Source organism: Pseudophryne corroboree, chromosome 9, assembly GCF_028390025.1.
Source record: "Pseudophryne corroboree isolate aPseCor3 chromosome 9, aPseCor3.hap2, whole genome shotgun sequence".
NCBI lineage: Eukaryota > Metazoa > Chordata > Amphibia > Anura > Myobatrachidae > Pseudophryne > Pseudophryne corroboree.
The window spans coordinates 479,681,925-479,705,642 of NC_086452.1; the positions used below are offsets into that span (position 1 = coordinate 479,681,925).

The window sequence follows — 23,718 nt, forward strand, 5'->3', positions numbered from 1 at the left end:
TTGAACCAGCCTATTGTGGTACCTGCGGCTACTAGGGACTTGGAGGACTCCAAGTTGCTGGACGTAGTCAGGGCCCTGAAAATATGTTTCCAGGACGGCTGGAGTCAGGAAATCTGACTCGCTGTTTATCCTGTATGCACCCAACAAGCTGGGTGCTCCTGCTTCTAAGCAGACTATTGCTCGTTGGATTTGTAGTACAATTCAGCTTGCACATTCTGTGGCAGGCCTGCCACAGCCAAAATCTGTAAAAGCCCATTCCACAAGGAAGGTGGGCTCATCTTGGGCGGCTGCCCGAGGGGTCTCGGCTTTACAACTTTGCCGAGCAGCTACTTGGTCAGGGGCAAACACGTTTGCTAAATTCTTCAAATTTGATACCCTGGCTGAGGAGGACCTGGAGTTCTCTCATTCGGTGCTGCAGAGTCATCCGCACTCTCCCGCCCGTTTGGGAGCTTTGGCATAATCCCCATGGTCCTTACGGAGTTCCCAGCATCCACTAGGACGTCAGAGAAAATAAGAATTTACTTACCGATAATTCTATTTCTCGTAGTCCGTAGTGGATGCTGGGCGCCCATCCCAAGTGCGGATTGTCTGCAATACTTGTACATAGTTATTGTTACAAAAATCGGGTTATTATTGTTGGGAGCCATCTTTCAGAGGCTCCTCTGTTATCATGCTGTTAACTGGGTTCAGATCACAGGTTGTACGGTGTGATTGGTGTGGCTGGTATGAGTCTTACCCGGGATTCAATATCCTTCCTTATTGTGTACGCTCGTCCGGGCACAGTATCCTAACTGAGGCTTGGAGGAGGGTCATAGGGGGAGGAGCCAGTGCACACCAGGTAGTACTAAAGCTTTCTATTTGTGCCCAGTCTCCTGCGGAGCCGCTATTCCCCATGGTCCTTACGGAGTTCCCAGCATCCACTACGGACTACGAGAAATAGAATTATCGGTAAGTAAATTCTTATTATTGTGTGGGATTTATATCTGGTTACTGTTATCATTCCGGGTGCTGGGGAACCAAAATGCCCCTTTTTTATTCTTGCTTAGAAACACCCCTCCCTTTCACGCACCTGAATGATATCACTAAGCTAATCGAGCATCTGCCACTATATATGCCGTCTGTAATTACACTGGAGGGTCCCGCCGCCACCTGTAATTACGCACTGGAAGGGCCCCGCCGCCACCTGTAATTATGCACTGGAAGGGTCCTGCCGTCGCCTGTAATTACGCACTGGAAGGGTCCTGCCGTCGCCTGTAATTACGCACTGGAAGGGCCCTGCCGCCGCCTGTAATTGCGCAGTGGGAGGGCCCTGCCGCCGCCTGTAATTGCGCAGTGGGAGGGCCCTGCTGCCACCTGTAATTACGCAGTGGGAGGGCCCTGCTGCCACCTGTAATTACGCAGTGGGAGGGCCCTGCCGCCGCCTGTAATTACGCAGTGGGAGGGCCCTGCCGCCGCCTGTAATGACGCAGTGGGAGGGCCCTGCCGCCGCCTGTAATTACGCACTGGAAGGGCCCTGCCGCCGCCTGTAATTACGCACTGGAGGGGCCCTGCCGCCGCCTGTAATCACGCACTGGAGGGGCCCCGCCGCCGCCTGTAATCACGCACTGGAGGGGCCCTGCCGCCGCCTGTAATCACTGGAGGGGCCCTGCCGCCGCCTGTAATTACGCACTGGAAGGGTCCTGCCGACGCCTGTAATTACGCACTGGAAGGGTCCTGCCGACGCCTGTAATTACGCACTGGAAGGGTCCTGTCCTGCCATCGCCTGTAATTGCGCAGTGGGAGGGCCCTGCCGCCGCCTGTAATTGCGCAGTGGGAGGGCCCTGCCGCCGCCTGTAATTGCGCAGTGGGAGGGCCCTGCCGCCGCCTGTAATTGCGCAGTGGGAGGGCCCTGCCGCCGCCTGTAATTGCGCAGTGGGAGGGCCCTGCCGCCGCCTGTAATGGCGCAGTGGGAGGGCCCTGCCGCCGCCTGTAATGGCGCAGTGGGAGGGCCCTGCCGCCGCCTGTAATGGCGCAGTGGGAGGGCCCTGCCGCCGCCTGTAATGGCGCAGTGGGAGGGCCCTGCCGCCGCCTGTAATGACGCACTGGAGGGGCCCTGCCGCCGCCTGTAATGACGCACTGGAGGGGCCCTGCCGCCGCCTGTAATGACGCACTGGAGGGGCCCTGCCGCCGCCTGTAATGACGCACTGGAGGGGCCCTGCCGCCGCCTGTAATTACGCACTGGAGGGGCCCGCCGCCGCCTGTAATTACGCACTGGAGGGGCCCTGCCGCCGCCTGTAATCACTGGAAGGGCCCTGCTGCCACCTGTAATTGCGCAGTGGGAGGGCCCTGCCGCCGTCTGTAATTGCGCAGTGGGAGGGCCCTGCCGCCGTCTGTAATTGCGCAGTGGGAGGGCCCTGCCGCCGCCTGTAATCACACTGCTTCCTCTCATCGTGTCTCGCTAGGTCTGGGACAGGAATCGGAAGGTGAAGAGCATCAATCTGACGGTTCTGGATAAACACGGGAAGGTGTATGAAGATGGTGAGTGATTAGGGGTCTGGGTTACTGCTAGAGCAGTTCCAGGACTCGCACACATTATTATTTATTATTATTATTATTATTATTATCAGTGTCTTATATAGCGCAGCATATTCTGTTCTGCTTTACAATTAGAAGCAACAATGCTAAAACAAAACTGGGTAATAACAAAGAGACATAGAGGTAGGAGGGTCCTGCTCGCTTACACTCTATAGGGAAATAGACAGATACACAAGGATAGATGCTGTCTAATACATAATGGTCCACAGATTGGCAGGCGGTATGATGTCACCCAGCAATGATGGTCTGGGGTCAGTAGGGTGGGAAAGAGAAGATGTGTGGACTGTACCGAGGGGATGTAATTGGATAAGGTTATGAAGGTTAATACCGGTAACCAATGGAGGGACTGACAGAGCGGATCTGCAGATGATGAACGTCTAGCGAGGAAGATTAGCCTCGCAGCTGCAGTCGGAATGGATTGTAGTGGTGAGAGCCTATGTTTGGGAAGACCGGTCAGGAGACTGTTACAATAATCAATGCGGGAGATGATGAGAGCGTGGATTACAGTGTTGCTGTGTCTTGTGTAAGATAAGGGCGTATTCTGGATATATTTCTAATGGTGTGTACACACAGTGACATTTTTTATTTCGATTTTGACTATATAGTCAAAATCGCAAGAAAAGTTAGTACAAATCGCAAGTTGTTATGCCACTTGCGATCCCGATGCGCGGTCCCGCCAGGTCGGCATCGCAAGAAAAGATAGGCTGTGCAGGCAAGTCAATCCTTGCTAGATCGGTGTACTATCTCGTTCATCTCACATGTCAGTGACCTCTCACATGGTAAGCACACATAGTCCATATCTCAAGAAACGTTACTCAAAATCTGTGCTATCTGGGCTCCGGGGAGTTCAGGGGAAATTGCAAAGTGAAAATCAGGCACAGCAAGGATCTCACCGTATGTACACACTAAGATGTATGTAACATGATTTAGAGACAGATTGAATGTGGGGAGTAAAGGACAGATCTGAGTCGGGGTGACACCTCGGCAGCGAGCTTGTGGGGTAGGGATAATTGTTCTCCGCAGTGATAGAGATATCAGGCTGGTAACTACTACTGGCCGGTGGAAATATCATTCATTTTGTTTTGGCAATATTAAGTTTACGGTGGCGAAATCCAGGGTGGGTGCGCATGGTGAGAAGGTCTGTATATACGGCACAGTCCCCCGGATGGGTGTACATGGTGAGGACTGTATATACGGCACAGTCCCCCCGGATGGGTGTACATGGTGAGAAGGTCTGTATATACGGCACAGTCCCCCTGGATGGGTGTACATGGTGAGAAGGTCTATATATACGGCACAGTCCCCCGGATGGGTGTACATGGTGAGAAGGTCTGTATATGCGGCACAGTCCCCCGGATGGGTGTACATGGTGAGAAGGTCTGTATATGCGGCACAGTCCCCCGGATGGGTGTACATGGTGAGAACTGTATATACGGCACAGTCCCCCCGGATGGGTGTACATGGTGAGAAGGTCTGTATATACGGCACAGTCCCCCTGGATGGGTGTACATGGTGAGAAGGTCTATATATACGGCACAGTCCCCCGGATGGGTGTACATGGTGAGAAGGTCTGTATATGCGGCACAGTCCCCCGGATGGGTGTACATGGTGAGAAGGTCTGTATATACGGCACAGTCCCCCCGGATGGGTGTACATGGTGAGAAGGTCTGTATATACGGCACAGTCCCCCCGGATGGGTGTGCATGGTGAGAAGGTCTGTATATACGGCACAGTCCCCCCGGATGGGTGTACATGGTGAGAAGGCCTGTATATACGGCACAGTCCCCCGGATGGGTGTACATGGTGAGGTCTGTATATACGGTACAGCCCCCCCGGATGGGTGTACATGGTGAGGACTGTATATACGGCACAGTCCCCCGGATGGGTGCGCATGGTGAGAAGGTCTGTATATACGGCACAGTCCCCCGGATGGGTGTACATGGTGAGGTCTGTATATACGGTACAGTCCCCCCGGATGGGTGTACATGGTGAGGACTGTATATACGGCACAGTCCCCCGGATGGGTGCGCATGGTGAGAAGGTCTGTATATACGGTACAGTCCCCCCGGATGGGTGTACATGGTGAGGTCTGTATATACTGTACAGTCCCCCGGATGGGTGTACATGGTGAGAAGGTCTGTATATACGGCACAGTCCCCCCGGATGGGTGTACATGGGGAGAAGGTCTGTATATACGGCACAGTCCCCCCGGATGGGTGTACATGGTGAGAAGGTCTGTATATACGGCACAGTCCCCCTGGATGGGTGTACATGGTGAGAAGGTCTGTATATACGGCACAGTCCCCCCGGATGGGTGCACATGGTGAGAAGGTCTGTATATGCGGCACAGTCCCCCCGGATGGGTGTACATGGTGAGAAGGTCTGTATATACGGCACAGTCCCCCCGGATGGGTGTACATGGTGAGAAGGTCTATATATACGGCACAGTCCCCCGGATGGGTGTACATGGTGAGAAGGTCTATATATACGGCACAGTCCCCCGGATGGGTGTACATGGTGAGAAGGTCTGTATATACGGCACAGTCCCCCCGGATGGGTGTACATGGTGAGAAGGCCTGTATATACGGCACAGTCCCCCGGATGGGTGTACATGGTGAGGTCTGTATATACGGTACAGCCCCCCCGGATGGGTGTACATGGTGAGGACTGTATATACGGCACAGTCCCCCGGATGGGTGCGCATGGTGAGAAGGTCTGTATATACGGCACAGTCCCCCGGATGGGTGTACATGGTGAGGTCTGTATATACGGTACAGTCCCCCCGGATGGGTGTACATGGTGAGGACTGTATATACGGCACAGTCCCCCGGATGGGTGCGCATGGTGAGAAGGTCTGTATATACGGTACAGTCCCCCCGGATGGGTGTACATGGTGAGGTCTGTATATACTGTACAGTCCCCCGGATGGGTGTACATGGTGAGAAGGTCTGTATATACGGCACAGTCCCCCCGGATGGGTGTACATGGGGAGAAGGTCTGTATATACGGCACAGTCCCCCCGGATGGGTGTACATGGTGAGAAGGTCTGTATATACGGCACAGTCCCCCTGGATGGGTGTACATGGTGAGAAGGTCTGTATATACGGCACAGTCCCCCCGGATGGGTGCACATGGTGAGAAGGTCTGTATATGCGGCACAGTCCCCCCGGATGGGTGTACATGGTGAGAAGGTCTGTATATACGGCACAGTCCCCCCGGATGGGTGTACATGGTGAGAAGGTCTATATATACGGCACAGTCCCCCGGATGGGTGTACATGGTGAGAAGGTCTATATATACGGCACAGTCCCCCGGATGGGTGTACATGGTGAGAAGGTCTGTATATACGGCACAGTCCCCCCGGATGGGTGTACATGGTGAGAAGGTCTGTATATACGGCACAGTCCCCCGGATGGGTGTACATGGTGAGAAGGTCTGTATATACGGCACAGTCCCCCCGGATGGATGTACATGGTGAGAAGGTCTGTATATACGGCACAGTCCCCCCGGATGGATGTACATGGTGAGGACTGTATATACGGCACAGTCCCCCGGATGGGTGTACATGGGGAGAAGGTCTATATATACGGCACAGTCCCCCGGTTACATCTCTGTAACGTATAGGTTAGCTGCAGGAGGACGCTCCGGTCTCCACAAGGTGTCAGCGTGTCCCCTCTCTCCCCGCAGAGCAGTTTGGGTGTCTGTCCTGGTCACATTCGGAGTCCCACCTTCTGTACATTGCCGAGAAGAAGCGGCCTAAGACAAAGTCCTTTTTCGAGGCGTCTGCCGGAGATCTTTCCGTTCCCTCGGATGAGGATGAAGCCAATAAACCTGTGAAGGTGAGACGGATTATAGGAGCCCTAGAGACGGTGTTACTCCCAGCGACTGGTTTCCCAATCTCCCAAACCCAACATTTCCACCTGACACTGACACCTGTGCTGTGTGATGAAGCGCAGTACACAACCGTGCCGATATCGTGTAACATCCCCTTCAGGCTGTGTGTATATGAGGAGTGTGTGTGACGCATAGATGCATTCTGTGTGTATATAAGGTGTGTGTGTGTATATATGGTGTGTGTGTGAGGCATAGATGCATTCTGGGTGTGTGTGTGTGAGGCATAGATGCATTCTGTGTGTATAAGGTGTGTGTGTGTGTGTGTGTGAGGCATAGATGCATTCTGTGTGTATAAGGTGTGTGTGTGTGAGGCATAGATGCATTCTGTGTGTATATGAGGTGTGTGAGGCATAGATGCATTCTGTGTGTATAAGGTGTGTGTGTGACGCATAGATGCATTCTGTGAGTATATGAGGTGTGTGTGAGGGATAGATGCATTCTGTGTGTATAAGGTGTGTGTGTGTGAGGCATAGATGCATTCTGTGTGTATAAGGTGTGTGTGTGTGTGTGTGTGTGTGTGTGTGTGTGTGTGGCATAGATGCATTCTGTGTGTATAAGGTGTGTGTGTGACGCATAGATGCATTCTGTGAGTATATGAGGTGTGTGTGAGGCATAGATGCATTGTGTGTATAAGGTGTGTGTGTGTGTGTGTGTGTGTGTGACGCATAGATGCATTCTGTGAGTATATGAGGTGTGTGTGAGGGATAGATGCATTGTGTGTGTGTGTGTGTGTGTGTGTGTGAGGCATAGATGCATTCTGTGTGTATAAGGTGTGTGTGTGACGCATAGATGCATTCTGTGTGTATATTGTGTGTGGGTGTGAGGCATAGATGCATTCTGTGTGTATATGGTGTGTGGGTGTGACGCATAGATGCATTGTGTGTGTGTGTGTGACACGCGTAGATGCATTCTGTGTGTATATGGTGGGTGTGAGGCATAGATGCATTGTGTGTATAAGGTGTGTGTGTGTGTGTGACGCATAGATGCATTCTGTGTGTGTGTGACGCATAGATGCATTCTGTGTAAAAGGTTGTGTGTGTGTGTGTGTGTGTGTGTGACGCATGGATGCATTGTGTGGGTGGGTGTGACGCATAGATGCATTCTGTATGTATATGGTGTGTGGGTGTGACGCATGGATGCATTCTGTGTGTATAAGGTGTGTGTGTGTGTGTGTGTGTGTGACACATGGATGCATTCTGTGTGTGTGTGTGTGTGTGTGTGTGTGTGTGAGACGTGTGGATGCATTCTGTGTGTATATGGTGTGTGTGTGTGACGCATGGATGCATTGTTTGTGTGTGTGTGTGTGTGTGACGCATGGATGCATTGTGTGTGTGTGTGTGGGTGTGACGCATGGATGCATTATGTGTGTGGGTGTGACGCATGGATGCATTCTGTGTGCATATGGTGTGTGGGTGTGACACATGGATGCATTCTGTGTGTATATGGTGTGTGGGTGTGACGCATGGATGCATTCTGTGTGTATGGTGTGGGTGTGACGCATGGATGCATTCTGTGTGTATATGGTGTGTGGGTGTGACGCATGGATGCATTATGTGTGTGTGTGTGTGTGACGCATAGATGCATTCTGTGTATAAGGTGTGTGGGTGTGTGTGTGTGTGTGTGACGCATGGATGCATTGTGTGTGTGTGTGTGTGTGTGTATATGGTGTGTGGGTGTGACGCATGGATGCATTCTGTGTGTATGTATATGGGGTGTGTGTGTGTGTGACGCATAGATGCATTCTGTGTGTATAAGGTGTGTGTGTGACGCATGGATGCATTGTGTGTGTGTGTGTGTGTGTATGTATATGGTGTGTGGGTGTGACGCATGGATGCTTTCTGTGTGTATAAGGTGTGTGTGTATGTATATGGTGTATGTGTGACGCATAGATGCATTCTGTGTGTGTGTGTGTATGTATATGGTGTGTGTGAGACGCATAGATGCATTCTGTGTATAAGGTGTGTGTGTGTGACGCATGACTGGGACATAGCTATACCAGGATACAATTTATTTAGGAAGGATAGAATGGGAAGAATAGGAGGAGGGGTAGCAATGTATGTGGAAAAAAAGCATAAATGCTACTTTAATACAAAATGTTGAGGACAAAACTGAGGCCCTTTGGGTCACCACGGAAACTGGGGAGAAGAACATTATTCGCATTGGGGTGATCTATAGACCACCAGGCCAGGGGCAGGATTTGGACAGGAACCTATTGTTGGACATCTCTAAAATGGCTTTAAAGGGAGAAGTTATAATCATGGGAGACTTTAATTTACCTGATGTAAATTGGGAGGGGTCCTTTGCAAGTTCAGCTACAAGTGGCAAATTTCTACATTCCTCACAGGGAGCATCTCTCAAGCAATTGGTGAGGGAGCCCACTCGCACAGACTCAATATTAGATTAGATTCTTACAAATGGTGACAGGATATCAGACATATATGTGGGTGAGCACCTGGGATCCAGTGATCATCAAGCAGTATGGTTTAGTATAAAGACAGGATCCAACTCCTGTCACACAAAAACAAAGGTGTTGGATTTTAGAAATGCTGACTTTGCAAAAATGGGGAGATGTTTAAGTGATTCATTGGCGGACTGGAGGAACTTGGAAGGAGTGCAGGAGAGGTGGGAAAAACTGAAAAGTGCAATAGTAAGGGCAACAGACCTTTGTATCAAAAGGGTTAGGAAAAGCACCAGGAAAAGGAAGCCAGTGTGGTTCACAAAAGAAGTATCAACTAGTGTGAAAGCAAAAAAGATGGCTTTTAGGAAATACAAACAGACTCAAAATAATAACGACAAAGAGGTGTATCTGGACAGACGGAAGGATGCTAAGAAAGTGATCAGACGTGCAAAGGCAGAAGCTGAGGAGAAAATGGCCCAGTCAGCAGATAAAGGGGGCAAAACTTTTTTAAGTATATAAATGAAAGGAGAAAATCAAATGGAGGAATAATAAGACTTAAGACAGAGAGTGAGAATTTGGTGGAGGGAGACAAGGCAATAGCAGATCACCTAAATAATTATTCTTGCTCAGTATTTACTACAGAAGGAGAAGGGAAGGGTCCCCAGTTATGTTGCAAGGACATTCATAAAAATAAGGTAGATGAAAATACATTTACAGAGGAGAAGGTCCTAACAGAACTTTCACAACTAAAAGTGGATAAATCAGTGGGGCCAGATGGTATACACCCAAGGATACTAAAAGAGCTAAAAGATGTGCTGGTGGCACCATTAACAGAATTATTGAACCAGTCACTAAATACAGGTGCCATTCCAGAGGACTGGAAAAGAGCAAATGTAGTTCCACTGCACAAAAGTGGAAGCAAGGAAGAAGCAAGTAACTACAGACCAGTAAGCCTTACATCAGTAGTAGGGAAAGTAATGGAAAAACTATTAAAAGAAAGAGTAGTGGAATATCTTAAATCAAACAATTTACAGGATCCAAAACAGCATGGATTTACTGGTGGGAGATAATGCCAAACAAATCTTACTGACTTTTTTGACTCTGTGATGAAAATAATAGATCAAGGGGGAGCTGTAGATGTAGCATATCTAGACTTCAGTAAGGCATTTGACACTGTCCCACATCGCAGACTGCTAAATAAACTTGAAAGTGTGAGGGTGGATTATAGAATAGTTTAATGGATAACAACCTGGTTGCAGGATAGGAAACAGACAGTTGTAGTAAATGGAGTGCAATCTATGGAGGGAAATGTTATCAGTGGAGTACCCCAGGGATCTGTACTCGGACCAGTTCTCTTTAATATCTTTGTTGGTGACATTGCAGATGGTATTGAAGGGAAGGTATGCCTTTTCTCTATCGTCCTAGTGGATGCTGGGGTTCCTGAAAGGACCATGGGGAATAGCGGCTCCGCAGGAGACAGGGCACAAAAAGTAAAGCTTTAGGATCAGGTGGTGTGCACTGGCTCCTCCCCCTATGACCCTCCTCCAAGCCAGTTAGATTTTTGTGCCCGGCCGAGAAGGGTGCAATCTAGGTGGCTCTCCTAAAGAGCTGCTTAGGAAAGTTTAGCTTAGGTTTTTTATTTTACAGTGAGTCCTGCTGGCAACAGGATCACTGCAACGAGGGACTTAGGGGAGAAGAAGTGAACTCACCTGCGTGCAGGATGGATTGGCTTCTTGGCTACTGGACATCAGCTCCAGAGGGACGATCACAGGTACAGCCTGGATGGTCACCGGAGCCTTGCTGCCGGCCCCCTTGCAGATGCTGAAGTAAGAAGAGGTCCAGAATCGGCGGCAGAAGACTCCTCAGTCTTCTAAAGGTAGCGCACAGCACTGCAGCTGTGCGCCATTTTCCTCTCAGCACACTTCACACGGCAGTCACTGAGGGTGCAGGGCGCTGGGAGGGGGGCGCCCTGGGAGGCAAATGAATACCTATTTTGGCTAAAAATACCTCACATATAGCCTCCGGAGGCTATATGGAGATATTTAACCCCTGCCAGAATCCGTTAAGAGCGGGAGACGAGGCCGCCGAAAAAGGGGCGGGGCCTATCTCCTCAGCACACAGCGCCATTTTCCCTCACAGAAAGGCTGGAGGGAAGGCTCCCAGGCTCTCCCCTGCACTGCACTACAGAAACAGGGTTAAAACAGAGAGGGGGGGCACAAATTTGGCGATATGCTTATATATATATTAAGATGCTATAAGGGAAAACACTTATATAAGGTTGTCCCTATATAATTATAGCGTTTTTGGTGTGTGCTGGCAAACTCTCCCTCTGTCTCTCCAAAGGGCTAGTGGGTCCTGTCCTCTATCAGAGCATTCCCTGTGTGTGTGCTGTGTGTCGGTACGTGTGTGTCGACAGGTAGGAGGACGATGTTGGTGAGGAGGCGGAGCAATTGCCTGTAATGGTGATGTCACTCTCTAGGGAGTCGACACCGGAATGGATGGCTTATTTAGGAAATTACGTGATAATGTCAACACGCTGCAAGGTCGGTTGACGACATGAGACGGCCGACAAACAATTAGTACGGTCCAGACGTCTCAAAAACACCGTCAAGGGTTTTAAAACGCCCGTTTACTTTAGTCGGTCGACACAGACAGGGACACTGAATCCAGTGTCGACGGTGAATAAACAAACGTATTCCTTATTAGGGCCACACGTTAAAGGCAATGAAGGAGGTGTTACGTATTTCTGATACTACAAGTACCACAAAAGAGGGTATTATGTGGGATGTGAAAAAACTACCATAGTTTTTCCTGAATCAGATAAATTAAATAAAGTGTGTGATGATGCGTGGGTTCCCCCCGATAGAAAATTATGGGCGGTATACCCTTTCCCGCCAGAAGTTAGGGCGCGTTGGGAAACACCCTTTAAGGTGGATAAGGCGCTCACACGCTTATCAAAACAAGTGGCGGTACCGTCTATAGATAGGGCCGTCCTCAAGGACCAGCTGACAAGGCTGGAAAATATAATAAAAAGTATATACACACATACTGGTGTTATACTGCGGCCAGCGATCGCCTCAGCCTGGATGTGCAGAGCTAGGGTGGCTTGGTCGGATTCCCTGACTAAAAATATTGATACCCTTGACAGGGACAGTATTTTATTGACTATAGAGCATTTCTATATATGCGAGATGCACAGAGGGATATTTGCACTCTGGCATCATGAATAAACGCGATGTCCATAACTGCCAGAAGATGTTATGGACACGACAGTGGTCAGGTGATGCAGATTCCAAACGGCACAGTATGGCCGTATACAGGAAGAGGACTTGTTTGGGGTCGGTCCATCGGACCTGGTGGTCACGGCAACTGCTGGAAAATCCACCGTTTTTTACCCTAAGTCACATCTCTGCAGAAAAAGACACCGTCTTTTCAGCCTCAGTCCTCTCGTCCCTATAAGATCATATCTGCCCAGGGATAGAGGAAAGGGAAGAAGACTGCAGCAGGCAGCCCATTCCCAGGAACAGAAGCGTTCCACCGCGTCTGACAAGTGCTCAGCATGGCGCTGAGACCGTACAGGACCCCTGGATCCTACAAGTAGTATCCCGGGGGTACAGATGGGAATGTCGAGACGTTTCCCCTTCGCAGGCTCCTGAAGTCTGCTTTACCAAGTCTCCCTCCGACAAGGAGGTAGTATGGGAAAAAATTCACAAGCTGTATTCCCAGCAGGTGATAATTAAATTACCCCTCCTACTACAGAAAAGGGGTATTATTCCACACTATATTGTGGTACTGAAGCCAGAAGGCTAGGTGAGACTTATTCTAAAAAATTTTTTTTGAACACTTACAAAGGTTCAAATTAAGATGAAGTCACTCAGAGCAGTGATAACGAACCAGGAATAAGGGGACTATATAGTGTCCCGGGACATCAGGGATGCTTACCTCTATGTCCCAAATTTGCCCTTCTCACTAAGGGTACCTCTGGTTCGTGGTGCAGAACTGTCACTATCAGTTTCAGACGCTGCCGTTTGGATTGTCCACGGCACCCTGGGGTCTTTACCAAGGTAATGGCCGAATTGATGATTCTTCTTCGAAGAAAAGGCGTCTTAATTATCCCTTACTTGGACGATCTCCTGATAGGGGCATAGTCCAGGGAACAGTTGGAGGTCGGAGTAGCACTATCTCGGATACTGCTACAATCAGCACGGGTGGATTCTAAATATTCCAAAATCGCAGCTGATCCCGACGACACGTCTGCTGTGCCTAGGGATGATTCTGGACACAGTCCAGAAAAAGGTGTTTCTCCCGGAAGAGAAAGCCAGGGAGTTATCCGAGCAAGTCAGGAACCTCCTAAAAACAGTGCATCATTGCACAAGGGTCCTGGTAAAAATGGTGGCTTCCTACGAAGCAATTCCATTCGGCAGATTTCACGTAAGAACTTTTCAGTGGGATCTGCTGGACAAATGGTCCGGATCGCATCTTCAGATGCATCAGCGGATAACCCAATATCCAAGGACAAGGGTGTCTCTCCTGTGGTGGTTATAGAGTGCTCATCTTCTAGAGGGCAGCAGATTCGGCATTCAGGATTGGATGCTGGTAACCACGGAGCCCAGCCTGAGAGGCTGAGGAGCAGTCACACAAGGAAAAAATTTCCAGGGAGTGTGATCAAGTATGGAGACTTTTCTCCACATAAATATACTGGAGCTAAGGGTAAATTTATAATGCTCTAAGCTTAGCAAGACCTCTGCTTCAAGGTCAGCCGGTATTGATCCAGTGGGAAAAACATCACGGCAGTCGCCCACGTAAACAGACAGGGCGACACAAGAAGCAGGAGGGCAATGGCAGAAACTGCAAGGACTTTTCGCTGGGCGGAAAATCATGTGTTAACACTGTCAGCAGTTTTTCATCCCGGGAATGGAAACTGGGAAGCAGACTTCCTCAGCACGACCTCCACCCGGGAGAGTGGAAACTTCATTGAGAAGTTTTTTCCACATGATTGTAAACCGTTGGGAAATACCAAAGGTGGACATGATGGCGTCCCGTCTGAACAAAAAACGGGACAGGTATTGCGCCAGGTCAAGAGACCCTCAGGCAATAGATGTGGACGTTCTGGTAACACCGTGGGTGTACCAGTCGGTGTATGTGTTCCCTCCTCTGCTTCTCATACCTAAGGTGCTGAGAATTATAAGACGTAGAGGAGTAAGAACTATACTCATGGCTCCGGATTGGCCAAGAAGGACTTGGTACCCGGAACTTCAAGAGATGCTTACAGAGGTCTTATGGCCTCTGCCGCTAAGAAGGGACTTGCTTCAGCAAGTACCATGTCTGTTCCAAGACTTACCGCAGCTGCGTTTGTCGGCATGGCGATGGAAAGCCGGATCCTAAGGGAAAAAAGGCATTCCGGAAGAGGTCATTCCTACCCTGGTCAAAGCCAGAAAGGAGGTGACCGCACAACATTATCACCACGTGTGGCGAAAATATGTTGCGTGGTGTGAGGCCAGGAAGGCCCCACAAAGAAATTTCAACTCGGTCGTTTCCTGCATTTCCTGCAAACAGGAGTGTCTATGGGCCTCAAATTGGGGTCCATTAAGGTTCAAATTCGGCCCTGTAAATTTTCTTCCAGAAAGAATTGGCTTCAGTTCCTGAAGTCCAGAAGTTTTGTCAAGGGAGTATTGCATATACAAACCCCTTTTTTGTGCCTCCAGTGGCACTGTGGGATCTCAACGTAGTTCTGGGATTCCTCAAATCACATTGGTTTAAAACCAGTCAAATATGTGGATTTGAAGCATCTCACATAAAAAGTGACCATGCTCTTGGCCCTGGCCTGGACCAGGCGAGTGTCAAATTGGTGGTTTTTTTCTCAAAAAAGCCCATATCTGTTTGTCCATTCGGACAGGGCAGAGCTGCGGACTCGTCCCCAGTTCTCTCCCTAAGGTGGTGTCAGTGTTTCACCTGAACCAGCTTATTGTGGTGCCTTGCACCTACTAGGGACTTGGAGGACTCCAAGTTGCTAGGAGTTGTCAGGGCCCTGAAAATATGTTCCAGGACAGCTGGAGTCAGAAGATCTGACTCGCTGTTTATACTGTATGCACCCAACAAGTTGGGTGCGCCTGCTTCTAAGCAGGCGATTGCTCGTTGGATTTGTAACACAATTCAACTTGCACATTCTGAGGCAGGCCTGCCACAGTCTAAATCGGTTAAGGCCCATTCCACAAGGAAGGTGGGCTCATCTTGGGCGGCTGCCCGAGAGGTCTCGGCATTACAACTCTGCCGAGCAGCTACGTGGTCAGGGGAGAACACGTTTGTAAAATTCTACAAATTTGATATCCTGGCAAAAGAGGACCTGGAGTTCTCTCATTCGGTGCTGCAGAGTCATCCGCACTCTCCCGCCCGTTTGGGAGCTTTGGTATAATCCCCATGGTCCTTTCAGGAACCCCAGCATCCACTAGGACGATAGAGAAAATAAGAATTTACTTACCGATAATTCTATTTCTCGGAGTCCGTAGTGGATGCTGGGCGCCCATCCCAAGTGCGGATTATCTGCAATACTTGTACATAGTTACAAAAATCGGGTTATTATTGTTGTGAGCCATCTTTTCAGAGGCTCCGCTGTTATCATACTGTTAACTGGGTTTAGATCACAAGTTGTACGGTGTGATTGGTGTGGCTGGTATGAGTCTTACCCGGGATTCAAAATTCCTCCCTTATTGTGTACGCTCGTCCGGGCACAGTACCTAACTGGCTTGGAGGAGGGTCATAGGGGGAGGAGCCAGTGCACACCACCTGATCCTAAAGCTTTACTTTTTGTGCCCTGTCTCCTGCGGAGCCGCTATTCCCCATGGTCCTTTCAGGAACCCCAGCATCCACTACGGACTCCGAGAAATAGAATTATCGGTAAGTAAATTCTTATTTTTGCAGATGATACAAAGATATGCAACAGGGTAGACACACCAGGAGGGGTAAAACAAATGATTGATGACCTAGCTAGGCTTGAAAAATGGTCAAGAACATGGCAACTACAGTTTAATGCTAAAAAATGCAAAATCATGCACTTGGGTCTCAAAAACCCAAAGGCTAAATATAGTACAGGTTGAGTATCCCATATCCAAATATTCCGAAATACGGACTTTTATGAGTGAGATAGTGAAACCTTTCTTTTCTGATGGCTCAATGTACACAAACTTTCTTTAATATACAAAGTTATTAAAAATATTGTATTAAATGACCTTCAGACTGTGTGTATAAGGTGTATATGAAACATATATGAATTGTGTGAATGTAGACACACTTAGTTTAATGCACAAAGTTATAAAAAATATTGGCTAAAATGACCTTCAGGCTGTGTGTATAAGGTGTATATGAAACATAAATGCATTCTGTGCTTAGATTTAGGTCCCATCACCATGATATCTCATTATGGTATGCAATTATTCCAAAATACGGAAAAATCCCATATCCAACATACCTCTGGTCCCAAGCATTTTGGATAAGGGAGACTCAACCTGTATCAAGGGTACTATAATGGAAACTACTGAGGAGGAAAGGGATTTAGGAGTCACTATTTCAGGTGACATAAAGGCAGGAAAGCAATGTAACAAAGCAATGAGGAAGGCAAGTCAGATGCTTGGTTGCATAGGGAGAGGAATCAGTAGCAGGAAAAGAGAAGTAATAATGCCACTGTATAGGTCATTGGTGCGGCCTCATCTGGAATACTGTGTCCAGTTCTGGAGACCATGGAGTATATGCAATTGCGGTCGAATTGCCGAAAATGTCGAAAAACGGGGCATTTTCGACAAAAAAATAAATTCGTCAATGCAATACAGTACTTTTCGACAAAAAACGGACTTTTCAGATTCTACTTTTTCAAATTCGACAGTTCACAAATTCGACATGTCTGCAATGGTAAAAATGCGGCTTTTCGACAAAAGTATGTTCAATTGAAAAATGTCGATTCAACAACAGTACTTTTCGACAGTAAATTCGTCCATTTCATTCCGCCTCACTTTGCTGGCGGAATCTAAAAAAAATTTGAAAACATGTTTTTTGTGTGCTAATAGCATATCTATTTATTAATATGGGGGGAGGAAAGGGATGGGGGAAACTTGAGCACTGGTGGTGAGATATAATATACCGCTGAATGAATTGGAAAAACCACAGTAGTTTGAAATTACGTCCTTCACTGAAGGGTACTATAACAATAACTCATGTGGAGGTGCACCTCTGAGAGTAAGCAATAGTGTACCAAAAAAGAAGAAAAAAAAGACTAATTTTTTGGCGGCACTCATTGAAAGATATTACATAAAATATAACTTTTATTAATTATAGTTAAAAAAATGTTGCCACAAACCAAGACTAGGACATGAACAAGTACACATAAATACCAGGATTCACCAAAAAAAAAAACCACGCCTAAATTTACGCGTGGTATGAACACACCGTGGGGAGTTACACGTGACCTGGTCAGGGTCAATGTTATTGATCCTGACCATAGTTGCTGCAATAATAAGCATTGACAGTCCCCTAACAAGAGGAGACAAATTGTAGGATGATATAGTCGGCTGAAACAAGAAGCGGTAGCCTGTTGTAATGGCTGCTACTGGCGTAGAATATAAGTAACAATAACAGTGTTACCTCACCGCTGACCGCAAAGTTCCCACCATTGAATATAATGGAGGGGCTGTGCGATGCGCTGTCTACCAGCTCAGACGCGCATAGCTAATCAGGAGAGTGCCACGACGTGGCGCTCCCTGATTGGCTGAAGGGACCCTCTGTGACAGGAGTCACGGGGGGTCTCAGCATTCGGGGAAAGGGGTCCCATGTGTAAACATGGGACCCTTTCAGTCCATGTGGATCGGGTAAATGCGGTTTGTTTTTTTGCCAAGTACGTGGATTACAGATAATAACAGGACACTGGATTTAGGTGAGTATAATTTTATTTTCAGGTACCCCGGATTCTACTTGGAGACGTGTGGACAGAGTCTGCGTGTCAACATGGATAAGTTTGTGTGTCGGCATGTATGTAATAAAGTTTTACTTTCACGGTGTGTGTGTCCTGTTTTTATTTGGGTATTTTTTTTGCAGAAGAACTACAGGTACCAGCGGGCCCGTTTCCCCCCCGCATGTTGGTACTTATGGTTCTCCAAGTACCAGCTTGCCGGGGGAGGTTTGCTGGGACTTGTAGTTCTTCTGCTAAAAACAATATTCTTTCATTTTTACACATGGCTATCAGCCCCCCTTGGATGGGGGGGGGGGACAGCCTCTGGCTTCACCCCTGGCCCTTGGGTGGCTGGAGGGGGGACCCCTTGATTTAAGGGGTCCCCACTCCTCCAGGGTACCCCGGCCAGGGGTGACTATTTGGGTATTTAATGCCACGGCCGCAGGGACCGGTATAAAAGTGTCCCCGGCTGTGGCATTATCTCCCCAGCTAGTGGAGCCCGGTGCTGGTTCAAAAAATACGGGGGACCCCTACGCTTTTTGTCCCCCGTATTTTTTGCACCAGGACCGGACGCAGAGCCGGTGCTGGTTCTAAAAATACGGGGGATCCCCTGTCCATTTCCCCCCCGTATTTTTACAACCAGGACCGGCTCAAAGAGCCCGAGGCTGGTTATGCTTAGGAGGGGGGACCCCACGTAATTTATTTTCGGGTTTTTTAACGATTTTTGTGCCGTCCGAAAAGTCAAATCCAGGACGCACTTATCCGTCAATTGGTCCGTTTTTCGACAGCGGGACTGTCAAATCCGTTTTTTATTGAATATGTCGAATACCGGCACCCGCCGGCCGGAATTCGACGGTCGAATTGTGTCGAATTTAAAAACGGGCGAAAAAATGCCGCAATTCGCCCGGAATTGCATATACCCCCATATCTCCAGAAGGATATAAATACATTAGAAAGTGTACAAAGAAGGGCAACTAAAATGGTGAAAAGAAAAGAAAAAAATACGGAAGCGCTGAATTCCAGGAGATAAATGAAACGATGAGAGCCAACAAATAAGAATTAATACAAATTTATTAATAATAAAATGAAAAATAATAATAAAATAAAAACTGCTTATAAAACCTAGAAAGAATGGATTAAAAAACACCTCTAAATGCTCCGTTTCTAAACATCAGATGAGCATAAGTTCATATTTATAATGGATTAAGAAGATGTCCATAATTTATATAACACTGGTGAATGCTGGGCAAGTAGCCGGCAATGAAAATATAGATGCAGTCCCGGAGTGTAGCAAGCTACGTTAGTGAAAGTGTAACAGCTGGCAAATAAATAAAGGGCTGTGATTCCAGAGTTATATTTGTTTCAAATCACCTGGTTCAAGGTGACTGTTTTACCTCTCATGTGGGCTGGCGATGGGCAGAGCGTCCTCGGCCTGATGTCCTGCAGTGCCCACTTGCGCTATGCAGCGCGATGGAGATGAAGATGATCACCCGAGAAAAGAAACGAAAAAAATAAAACCTAGAAAGAATGGATTAAAAAACACCTCTAAATGCTCCGTTTCTAAACATCAGATGAGCATAAGTTCATATTTATAATGGAGTCCTAACGCGTTTCGTCACGCTCCACGTGACTTTGTCAAAGTCACGTGGAGCGTGACGAAACGCGTTAGGATTCCGCCTCCAGCTCACCTCTACTCCGGTGTTATCACAAACACACCATCTGCATTGCTCCGGTGTGAGTGTTCTCAAGCTCCTCAATTACCGCTGGCTGCGGCTTTACAACACAACGCTGGCATCATCCTGAACACTCGGGTGATCATCTTCATCTCCATCGCGCTGCATAGCGCAAGTGGGCACTGCAGGACATCAGGCCGAGGACGCTCTGCCCATCGCCAGCCCACATGAGAGGTAAAACAGTCACCTTGAACCAGGTGATTTGAAACAAATATAACTCTGGAATCACAGCCCTTTATTTATTTGCCAGCTGTTACACTTTAACAAACGTAGCTTGCTACACTCCGGGACTGCATCTGTATTTTCATTGCCGGCTACTTGCCCAGCATTCACCAGTGTTATATAAATTATGGACATCTTCTTCATCCATTATAAATATGAACTTATGCTCATCTGATGTTTAGAAACGGAGCATTTAGAGGTGTTTTTTAATCCATTCTTTCTAGGTTTTATAAGCAGTTTTTATTTTATTATTTTTCATTTTATTATTAATAAATTTGTATTAATTCTTATTTGTTGGCTCTCATCGTTTCATTTATCTCCTGCAATTTAGCGCTTTCGTATTTTTTTCTTTTCTTTTCTCTAATTTATCACTACCACACATAGTGTTTACGGATGCGCAGTCTTCCAGGACAATTCTATGATCATTACTGATATTTTTGTGTATACACATAAATATAATTGTGGGGCGCTATTTAACAGTTAGTTGTTTTCTTACCAACTAAAATGGTGCATGGCCTACATCACAAAACTTACCCGGAAAGACTAAAAGATCTTAACGTGTAGTTTGGAGGAGAGAAGGGAAAGGGGGGACATGATAGAAACTTTCAAATATACCAAAGGTTTTAACAAAGTTCAGGAGGGAAACATTCTCCAAATGAAGAGAAGCAATAGGACAGGAGGGCATACACTGAGACTGGAGGGGGGGAGGTTCAGGGGAAATTTTAAGGAAAAATTATTTCACAGAAAGGGTAGTGGATAAGTGGAATAGTCTCCCATCAGAGGTGGTAGAGAGTAAGATTGTAGAGCAATGTAAACATGCTTGGGATAGGCATATGAATATCCTTACAAAGAATTAAGGTTCAAAAAGGGTTGAGATTACCTAAAGGATAAAAAAAGGAGCAGACTAGATGGGCCAAGAGTTCTTATCTGCCGTCACATTCTATGTTTCTATGGATGCATTCTGTGTGTGTGTGTGTGTGTGTGTGTGTGTGTGTGTGTGTATGTATATGGTGTGTGGGTGTGACTCATAGATGCATTCTGTGTGTGTATGGTGTGTGGGTGTGACGCATGGATGCATTCTGTGTGTATAAGGTGTGTGGGTGTGACGCATGGATGCATTCTGTGTGTGTATATGGTGTGTGGGTGTGATGCATGGATGCATTCTGTGTGTATAAGGTGTGTGGGTGTGACGCATGGATGCATTCTGTGTGTATATGGTGTGTGTGACGCATGGATGCATTCTGTGTGTATATGGTGTGTGGGTGTGACGCATGGATGCATTCTGTGTGTATATGGTGTGTGGGTGTGACGCATGGATGCATTCTGTGTGTATAAGGTGTGTGGGTGTGACGCATGGATGCATTCTGTGAGTATATGGTGTGTGGGTGTGACGCATGGATGCATTCTGTGTGTGTATGGTGTGTGGGTGTGACGCATGGATGCATTCTGTGTGTGTATGGTGTGGGTGTGACGCATGGATGCATTCTGTGTGTGTGTGTATGGTGTGTGGGTGTGACGCATGGATGCATTCTGTGTGTGTATGGTGTGTGGGTGTGACGCATGGATGCATTCTGTGTGTGTATGGTGTGTGGGTGTGACGCATGGATGCATTATGTGTGTATAAGGCGTGTGTGGGTGTGACGCATGGATGCATTCTGTGTGTATAAGGTGGGTGTGACGCATGGATGCATTCTGTGTGTATAAGGTGTGTGTGTGTGTGTGACGCATGGATGCATTCTGTGTGTGTGGGTGTGACGCATGGATGCATTCTGTGTGTATAAGGCGTGTGTGGGTGTGACGCATGGATGCATTCTGTGTGTATAAGGTGGGTGTGACGCATGGATGCATTCTGTGTATAAGGTGTGTGTGTGAGATGCTTGGATGCATTCTGTGTGTATGGTGTGTGGGTGTGACGCATGGATGCATTCTGTGTGTATAAGGTGGGTGTGGGTGTGACGCATGGATGCATTCTGTGTGTATAAGGTGGGTGGGTGTGACGCATGGATGCATTCTGTGTGTATAAGGTGTGTGGGTGTGACGCATGGATACATTATGTGTGTGTATGGTGTGTGGGTGTGACGCATGGATGCATTCTGTGTGTATAAGGCGTGTGTGGGTGTGACGCATGGATGCATTCTGTGTGTATAAGGTGTGTGTGTGTAACGCATGGATGCATTCTGTGAGTATATGGTGTGTGTGGGTGTGACGCATGGATGCATTCTGTGTGTGTGGGTGTGACGCATGGATGCATTCTGTGTGTATAAGGCGTGTGTGGGTGTGATGCATGGATGCATTCTGTGTGTATAAGGTGGGTGTGACGCATGGATGCATTCTGTGTGTATAAGGTGGGTGTGACGCATGGATGCATTCTGTGTATAAGGTGTGTGTGTGAGACGCATGGATGCATTTTTGTGTGTATGGTGTGTGGGTGTGACGCATGGATGCATTCTGTGTGTATAAGGCGTGTGTGGGTGTGACGCATGGATGCATTCTGTGTGTATAAGGTGTGTGTGTGTGACGCATGGATGCATTCTGTGAGTATATGGTGTGTGGGTGTGACGCATGGATGCATTCTGTGTGTGTATGGTGTGTGTGGGTGTGACGCATGGATGCATTCTGTGTGTATAAGGCGTGTGTGGGTGTGACGCATGGATGCATTCTGTGTGTATAAGGTGGGTGTGACGCATGGATGCATTCTGTGTATAAGGTGTGTGTGTGTGTGGGTGTGACGCATGGATGCATTCTGTGTGTATAAGGTGGATGTGGGTGTGACGCATGGATGCATTCTGTGTGTGTATGGTCTGTGGGTGTGACGCATGGATGCATTCTGTGTGTATAAGGTGGGTGTGGGTGTGACGCATGGATGCATTCTGTGTGTATAAGGTGTGTGTGGGTGTGACGCATGGATGCATTCTGTGTGTATAAGGTGTGTGTGGGTGTGACGCATGGATACATTCTGTGTGTGTGTATGGTCTGTGGGTGTGACGCATGGATGCATTCTGTGTGTATAGTGTGGGTGTGACGCATGGATGTATTCTGTGTGTATAAGGTGTGTGTGGGTGTGATGCATGGATGCATTCTGTGGTTACACTTCGGTCCCATCCGAAAGATCTTTCCTTAGCAGCAAATATTCCAAACTACGGAAACATCTGCAATCCCAAATACCTCTGGTCCCGAGTACTCCGTATATGGGAGACTCGGCCTGTTCTCCTTTTTTTCTTTTTTTTTTCTTCTTCTTTTTTTATGCACTGTAATGCTCTAAAATACACACCCTTATAATTAGTCTACATCTTCCCAAGTCATGAATGCATTGCACCAGGTGTGTCTCCTGCTATTCTCTATCCTGTCCCTGGTGATGAGGGCATTGCACCAGGTGTGTGTCTCCTGCTATTCTATGTCCTGTCCCCGGTTTTGTGGGCATTGCACCAGGTGTGTGTGTCCTGCTATTTTCTATCCTGTCCCTGGTGATGAGGGCATTGCACCGGGTGTGTCTCCTGCTATTCTCTATCCTGTCCCTGGTGATGAGGGCATTGCACCCGGTGTGTGTCTCCTGCTATTCTCTATCCTGTCCCTGGTGATGAGAGCATTGCACCAGGTGTGTTTCCTGTTATTCTCTACCCTGTCCCTGGTGATGAGGGCATTGCACCAGGTGTGTCTCTTGCTATTCTATGTCCTGTCCCCGGCGATGTGGGCATTGCACCAGGTGTGTCTCCTGTTATTCTCTACCCTGTCCCTGGTGATGAGGGCATTGCACCAGCTGCTGTTCTGTGTTTTGCAGGGGGATCAGTTTGTGCTGCATGAAGATTGGGGGGAGGGGCTGGTGAAGAAGAGCATCCCGGCGCTGTGTGTGCTGGATATTGAGAGCGGTAACATTTCGGTCCTGGAGGGAATTCCGGAGCACGTGTCTCCTGGACAGGTAAGTGTGCCCTCAGCCCCCCCCCCCCCCCCCCCCCATTACCTCC

At 48.0% G+C, this 23,718-nt stretch overlaps 1 protein-coding gene across 2 annotated transcripts in view; it reads left to right on the forward strand.

Moving 5' to 3' along the window:
* Positions 1 to 23,718, forward strand: part of APEH (acylaminoacyl-peptide hydrolase) — a 67,889-nt gene that overhangs the window by 15,305 nt on the left and 28,866 nt on the right. For both annotated transcript variants that reach the window (XM_063941439.1, XM_063941440.1), the window contains exons 5-7: positions 2,442 to 2,517; positions 6,262 to 6,413; positions 23,535 to 23,672. In XM_063941439.1, the coding sequence (XP_063797509.1) occupies positions 2,442 to 2,517; positions 6,262 to 6,413; positions 23,535 to 23,672 (366 nt within the window). The remainder of the gene's footprint in view (positions 1 to 2,441; positions 2,518 to 6,261; positions 6,414 to 23,534; positions 23,673 to 23,718) is intronic.